This window comes from Aplidium turbinatum, chromosome 12, assembly GCF_918807975.1.
Source record: "Aplidium turbinatum chromosome 12, kaAplTurb1.1, whole genome shotgun sequence".
NCBI lineage: Eukaryota > Metazoa > Chordata > Ascidiacea > Aplousobranchia > Polyclinidae > Aplidium > Aplidium turbinatum.
This window is the reverse complement of record NC_137483.1, coordinates 6,539,921-6,548,104: the sequence shown is the minus strand read 5'-3', so window position 1 is coordinate 6,548,104 and position 8,184 is coordinate 6,539,921. Positions and strand designations below refer to the sequence as shown.

The 8,184-nt window shown below is 37.6% G+C and overlaps 1 protein-coding gene across 1 annotated transcript; it reads right to left on the bottom strand.

Annotated features, from left to right (window-relative positions):
* Positions 1-1,036: 1,036 nt before the first annotated feature.
* On the bottom strand, positions 1,037-6,388 carry LOC145781450 (uncharacterized). Its single transcript, XM_082593228.1, has 5 exons — positions 6,341-6,388; positions 4,571-4,744; positions 3,520-3,702; positions 3,130-3,234; positions 1,037-2,146 (listed from the first exon to the last, which is right to left on the bottom strand). The coding sequence occupies exons 2-5, from the start codon at positions 4,704-4,706 to the stop codon at positions 2,109-2,111; spliced, it is 462 nt and encodes a 153-aa protein (XP_082449354.1). The 5' UTR covers positions 4,707-4,744; positions 6,341-6,388; the 3' UTR covers positions 1,037-2,108.
* Positions 6,389-8,184: the final 1,796 nt, after the last annotated feature.

Below are 8,184 nucleotides of genomic sequence, written 5' to 3'. Positions count from 1 at the left end.
TTTTTTTGTGGAAACAGCGTTTGAAAAAATGGGTCGTTTCGTAAATCAATGAGCTGTTCTTCTTCTGCAGAAAGATTGCTTGATTCATTGCTTCCAAATGGTGGTAAGTAATGTTAGCAATAGCAATAGCTAACATAGCAACCCAATATTGACGTGCCAATTACCCTGCTGTATAGGCAATGCCATCTTCTTCTCTCGTTTGACTTGTAGTAGCTTAGATTGGCAATGCCTCATCGTGCAGCCATGATACGGCAATGCCATAATTGGTTTCATCGTCACGTGTGCTTATTTATCATCTATTGAAGGAGTAAAAGCGCTTTTAAGTCGCATGCTTGTCTGAATGGCTTATTTTAAATATTTATACAGTTCTTTTCTAAAATTTCAAAAAGATTCGCGGCACACTTGAGAATCTGTGGCGGCACACTATGTGCCGCGGCAGACAGTTTAAAAATCACCGATCTATTGAGTTTTCCAAAATCAGTTTGAGGAGTAACTTCGAAAGGGAAATTGTACACTTTTTCGTAAGCTCTGGTTTAATCATGGAGTAATTCATTGCTTGTCACTCCTCACAAAAATCCACCGGGCTAAAGCCTAATGGTGGATTCTGCCTTATAGTCCGCATTTAATGGCTAATAGCTTCAAATGTGTGTATTTTTTGACCATAGTTCTTTTGTGAAAGTGATTCAATATGAAATTATCTTTCGAATGAGGTATAAAACATCAATTTTAGACGATTTCGAATTTTTGGCCTATGGGGGCTGCGCCATTATGGAAAAATGGCCAAAACTCACTATTCCCAAGGGGGAATCATGGGGCTTTTTTGGTGACTCCACATCACCAATCGAACCTCCTGACAAAATATCAGCTTGGTATTATTTTTTTCCGGGTCAAATCATTCAGCGACTGGACTAATAAAGTGACACAGAACATAAGTTTGTACTTAAAAAAGCTACAATGTTTGTTAGGAAAAGTACAACTACAAAACTATTAATATTCAGACATAATAAAAATCAGTGGAACCTAGATTAGTGGCCAATCAGATGAGAGCAATCCAAGCTCGTCCCATACGTTTTATAAAACTGTAGGCTATGCTTGCAAAGGTAAATGTGTTAATCTATGCCAGAATGAGAAAATGGCTTTCGGAAAAGTAGTTGGTCTGATTAGTGGGGTTCCACTGCAGGCCTATAGGCTGATGAAGTATGTCACTACAAAGCAACCATGAATTAGTCAGTTGAGATTGTAGGCTACTACAAAAAAAGAGCGTAGCAAACCACTGCACACTTGCAGATCATCACATAATTTCCATTCTTGGAACGGTCGCTACAACAAACTGAAAAAATAATAATGTAACTTATGCGGTAATAACGCGTCAGTAACCTGCCGTACTCAAACAACAACTTTAAGTGCAACAATGAAACGAACATATAAAGCAGGGCAATTTCAACTGCAATAATTTGATTGGTTTGATACAGTGTGTAAGTTCATCACTTCCGTAAGTGTAAGCAGTCACCGAACCGGCGTATCTAAGCCAAGTTATACAGTGTCTTTCTGACAACAGATAATTTTGTGGTCATCGGTTGATTGAAACATATGGAGCAATTGCAAAAGTTGTGATAGGAACCAACGTTTGAAAAATGAAATTTGTGATTTCTCAAGGCACAAGTTGCGGTCAAAAATTTCGATGTTTAGGTAACTGAAGTTCCCGATACAAAATTAGAGTTCTTGTCACATAATCTGAAGTTCCTCACGAAATTTGATGTTATCGTCATGCAAAGGTTCCACCACAAAATCTGAAGTTTTTCACAAACTCTAGGATTTTTGGCCAAAACATGAGATTCCTTACAAAATAAGACTTCCTGCCATAAAGTTGAACTTCTCATCACAAAATCTGTAGTTCTACCACAAAATCTGTAGTTCTCGTCAAAAAGTTGGAGTTCCCATCACAAATTCTGGAGTTCCCGTCACGAATTCTGGAGTTCCGGTTACAAATTCTGGAGTTCTCGTCACAAACTATGGAGTTCCGACCCCAAATTCTCGAGTTCCCGTCACAAATTCTGAAGTTTCCGTCACAAAATCAGGAGTTCTCGTTTCAAAATCTGGAGCTCCCGTCATCTCAAGTGTCTGATCGAACTCCGACTTTGTCTCCCTGAAATTAAGCACTGATTACACAAAACAATAACCAACCGACCTTGACCAGATTGAAAAACCTAATCGGCCCATATACAACATCTGTCTGCATAAACTAAAAAACTGTTTACTATAATGTTTCATAATTGTGACGCAACAGCAACGCGTGACATTCAAAGCTGCTTCCGCGAAGCCTACACCAGAACAAGACAATCAGTTCTAAAATCAGTCAAGCCGACCTCGAAAAAGTATGTCATCATCTAATAACATTAAAGTTGATTGTGACTAGAGGTGTCCTGACAATATTGAACATGTAATGATTACGACGCTGGTTCACTGACTTGCACAATGCAGCAGTGTTGCCATGTTACTCCAATGGGTTTCAAACATAGACAGAAACAAGCAAATTATCTTTTGTCGTTATGCATGTCAAGAATTGGATTTTTTCGTTTTTTTGGTCTAACTTATCCCTAAACGCTAAATAGTTTCCTTTCACATAAAAAAGTTACCCCATTCAAATATTTCAATTTTATAATTAGTAAATTCCGGTGGAGTGAAATAGACTTTTTCGTTGATTACAATGTTTAGTTTTTTAGCCAACAGAACTAGTTGTTCACTGAACAAAATTATCTTTTAGACAACACAGGTTATTTTCACCTTTTGCAGTCCAAGTACATCCCTGGGATGCAAAATAAAATTACGTAAAACGGTCCAACGACATCCCAGGGATGATGTCTACATATTGCTGCTCAACAAGGTCCAAATACCTTCGTGGGGTGCTTTTGAAAATTTGGACAGAAAAAAATTTGGACCTGTACAGACCAAAACCGGAAAAAAAATTTGGACCTCAAAAGGTTCAACATTATTTTACCAAAATCAGGTATAGACATGAATATCACTTAAGTTGAAGTTAAGCAGGATGTCCGCATCAAAAAGCAATAATGTTTAAATTTGAAAGTCAAAAAATAAGAGTAAAGTTATTATTTAAGTTTTATGACTCACTGTACAAGCGTCTGTAATATCCCATGAAGCAACAGAATCCGAGCAACAACAAGCCAGCAATGACGCTCACCACAAAACCAAATATGTGTACAGCAGTTAATCTAGCTGATTGAAAAAGAAGGAAAATAGAAAATAACGTCATTAGAAAAATTGCAAATAACATTTTACATCCATACATCAGGATATGGATACAAGAAAGTTATTTAAAACTGTTCATTGTTTAAATCATTCATTACAGTCTATCACAAAATAAGCAGATCTTATAAAGAAAATATTAGACAAGCGATGTACTGAACTAATGTTTAACTGCGTACCAAATCGAAGATATTCAGTTTCTCTGTTATCAAACAGTTTGTGATATCACAAGCACGGTATTACTGAAGCACTTACTTCTAATTGATTGTGTAGGAAACTCGGTCGAAGCTGGCGTGGGCGAAGCAGGAATATTTTCCAAAGAGCCAGGTGACTGTGTTTGAAAGTTATCTTGATTGCCATTAGAGTTTGTATCACCATTGTCACTTCCATCAAGACCACCACCACCATCGACTTCATCATCATTTGAAGCAGGAACAGCTGTTGATGCAATGCAACGAAACACAATTTTGATTACAGATGCACTTGAACCATAATAGTCAGCTTCACAAAAGCATTAGTTCACCTCTCACCGAGCAGTCGGCTGCGAGACCAAGTGGTGAAAACGCCTACATGACCATGGGAAGGAAAGTTTGTCACCTGAGGAAACCGTGTGTCTTGGCAGGACAGTTGACAACATGCTGGAAGGTGAACACGGAGTTGCTCTCCAAGCCGGGATCCTTTCTAGGATCGTACCAAGGCTCTCATCACTTGGTTATGCATTTGACGGCGTTATATTTCAACAAAGGCTATGATTTCTCTTGGAAATCAAGTTTAGCAGCCAAGGATAGGAAAGTGATGATGCTAAGTATCAAGCGATTAACAAAGCAAAAAACTATGCTCAGATAGTATGCTAAAACACCAAATTTGCAGAGATAACCATGTCACACACATGGCATTGGCAACCTACTAAAACAGGGGTTTTTAAACTAGGGGTCGCGACCCCTGTGAAGCCATGAATCAAATTTGGGTAAATTTTGCATTAAATATGCTTTTATTGTATATTTTTATGGGAGTTCGCGGTGGAAAAAAGGTTGAAAACCCTGTACTAAAATAACAAACACCAAATTATGAAAGCTTAGGTGAATGACAATTGAATCGTTCACCCCTAATCAACTTCGGCTACTTGATGAACTAAATAGTCATTTTTTCAACAAAACATTAAGAAAATTATGGGTCACCAATCACCATTGCTGAAATTTGGATTCTTTAACGTCATATCAATATAAAAGATAGTGGCGTGTTTAGTTACTGCTGTAGCTTTAATTTCGATACAAACTACTATATGACACTTGTGTAACTTACCCACCTACAGCACAATGAATTGCGTACCAAACGGTTACGTCCGGATTGCAAATGTACTCGCCTCCGGTACCTTCGAATCCTTCCCTGCAATTAAGCTGTAAAGGTTGTCCGTAAGTTACACTTGCCACAAGCCCAACCATATTAATTTCTTCATCTGTTTGTAATACTGGACAGATAACTGTAAAATAGATTAAAAGTTTAGACACACTCACACAACACCGAGTTACACCAAATATCAACCAACTCAGTCATACTCAGTTTCATGATGGGTTTGCAATAATTTGACTAACGTGGATGGCTGTGCTTTGACGTGTCAAGTAAATCAACTCAATTTGAAAAAAATAATTGCACGCTTTAAACAATTCAATATATTGCAATGTCATCGCACTCATGCTTTTGTTCGGTTGGTAAAAGAAGTGGTAAAAGGATGGACCCTCGGCCCCAGAGGCTCACACGACGACGACAAAGCCAACGGTTAATAGGTCCACCGGCTTATTAAGCCCAATTTGGTCCATTCCGGAATTACTGAAGGTATAGGAGTGGTAGAAAATTGTCCCCCGCTTAATAAGCCCGAAATCGTCCAGTCCCGATGTAGGCTTAATAAGCGGGGACGACCGTATTGAAATTGATATTAAATTTCAAAATATTTTGCTCAAAGTTATATGCTTCTGAAACGTTTGGGCCGCAAAGATTTTGAACGATTGTTTTTTGGGTCGTACCAAAAAGTATTTGCGGACCCCTGACTTAGAGTAATGCTAAACTAAACAAAAAAATACTTTTGCTCATAACTATAAGGCATTTTTGGGCGTTTTTCCATTTCAAAGTAATTGCACTAACATTTATATCGCACTAACATTAAATTATATATATCTAGCATCGCACAACAATTTCTAGCAACCTGAGACGAAATGCTTATTGTGAAGGGCAGGAAGGTAGAAAAATGACCAGTGTGGGTTTAGAAAATTTGCAAAGAATAAAAACTAAAAGTCAAGAAATTTCACATTTGTAGCATACTTCCTTTTGTGAAATATTTCACTACTAGAGTGGGGCGTCCTCATACAACCCCGTGTCGGTACAGATAAGGTTAAAGGGGTGTACAGGATTTCATGTACATCTGAAGGGGTGAAAAATGTGCAGGCATACACATGTGGTGACGTCAGACGGTTCATCATTTTCAATTGCGTTTGTTTTAGTTCAAGAAAAGGTGTAGACAATGCAGACTAAACATGCATGAAAAAGTTTTGGCTTAACGAATTAGAGATGAGAGTGTGGAATGTAGGCTGTTACTTCTCAAACCAGCAAACGTGTGACAAGCTTACTCCGCTCCGAAAGCTGAGTTGGTTCAACGCCAGACTTTGTGAACAAATATAGACAAGATCAAGAAAAAATAGTGCGACTGTAGAGCTGTGCTCCTGAAATGAAGCTCTTGCTACCAAGTTGATGTAATTTACAGACAACACTTGACCAAGCGGAAACTTCACTCTGTCAATCGCGGTGGCCGGACCTACGTCAGTGTTCAAAGCCTCTACACTACAGTCTACAAGTATGCAAAACTGCCAGGTTCAATCTTCCAAAGAGCCTTTCTCAGTGCGTAATTATAGCGTAGACTAACAAGAAATGCAACAATATAGTATTAAACCCTGCAGAACTATTTTTATTTGTTTGTTTTATATGAAGAAAACAACTTACAAATGTTAATTTCTAAATTTTTGACAAAATCATGCACACAAATTCACACTAGATCAGAAGGTTATCGTATTTACGAAATACAAACTTGCAGAGCAATCAATGCGGAAGGTGTATTTTGTATTGGGATGACAAGTCACCACTGCACCAGTTCCGCGAAATCCTTCAAGGCATTTGAAACTTAATGTCACTCCGAATTCTAACTTCGTCGTTGCAGCTCCAATGATGGCGACTCCTTCTTTTTGAGTTTCCGTGTCAACAAGACAGATGACTGTGAAAAAGATTATCTTTTGCATCGTGGATCGAGAATATGAACCTATCTTAACATAACGTTTGATATGCATAGCCTCCATCCCATACGGTTGGAGCCAATTTCTTAAAGGTATCAAAAACTTGACATAAAATTGGGACCAAAACGGAAATGTGATTTTTACCTGGAAGACAATTAACTTTTTGTTTGGCAGTCCTGTTCGCCTGACAAAAAAATGAAGCTCCACTGCCGCTGTACCCTTCAGTGCAGGGATGGTGAAAAGGTTTGTCATAGATGACATTTGTGACGTCAAATCCAATCCTAGCAATCTCATATACCGCTAAAGTGACCGGGCAAATAACTGTAAAACAGAGTTGGTAGATACTGATGACAAATTCAGATACACTGTTTAAAAAATAACACTGACTTTCTAAGATGTATGTCCCTTTCGTGATTGAAAAACCAAAGATAAAAATACTTGCTGACCAATTTCTGATCTCAAAAATTCTTTGCAGGAAGGTTTTTAAAAACAAGTTTTATTAAATATTGGAATGTTACTAATATAATAATAACAGCATTTGTATGGAGCCACATTCACATTAAAACTATGCTCTTGGACCTGGGTACAATGTACACGACAATAGCAAACAAAACGTATTTAGCAAAAATCTCATAATGACTTGTGATATCGAAGGTTTTTAGGTGAGTGCTAAATTGTAATCTAAAATCTTAACACATCTCACTGTCACATCACAGCTTCATAACGAGTTTTTTACTATAGCTTTGACTTTATAAGTTTAAATTACAGGTGCCTATTGTAAACCTATCGTTGATAAGGGTCACCTCTCCACAAGATCTAATTTCACCTAGTTGGAAGTAAATTTAGTCTTTGGGGGCGAACTAAAACATCACCTGCTTGCTAAGCTTAACATCGCCCATTTTTTAAAGTGCATTAGCTTGTGGGCTAAAATAAGGACAAAACTTAGAAGACAAAACTTAGACAGATAAGAAAAAGACAGAAAAATAGACAGAAAAACATAACAGACAGAAATTAGACAGAAAAATTATAACAAGACAGAAATTAGACAGAAAAATATAACAAATAAGGACAAAACTTAGAGGACAAAACTTAGAAGAAAACTTCAACGCATCACTAAAGCACCAAATTCGGATTGTCACAGTGCATTAAGTAGCTTATATCAATTTTGACAATCGAAATGTGCAGGCATAGCAAACAACAGACCTTCAAAGCAAAAGTTTCAATGTCTTGTTCAATTAAGTCTAGTGACTCACTTGGTATGCAATCTATTGAGTACGTAACAGATCTATTCGCGTTGCAAACAAGCGTGCCTCCGCTTCCGAGGTATCCACGCTTACAGTTATAAGTGGAAGGACTTGCAAACGTGACAGTCCTCACTGGTCCAATCTTCAGAGTTTCTTTTGGTGGTAGTGACACTGGACAGACAACTACGAAAAAGTATTTAACTTAAAACAGGTTTACACTGCATAAGGTCACACTATTACTATCTATTTACACTATTAAGGAATACACAAGAAAAGGTATTTTGTTTTTGCTAAGCCAACGGAATAAAAGCAACAACTAGAAAAAACTATTCAACCTAAAACAAGCTTACGTTGCATTTACAATGATTCATCAGGAAATAGAAAAGAAAAAGTGTTTC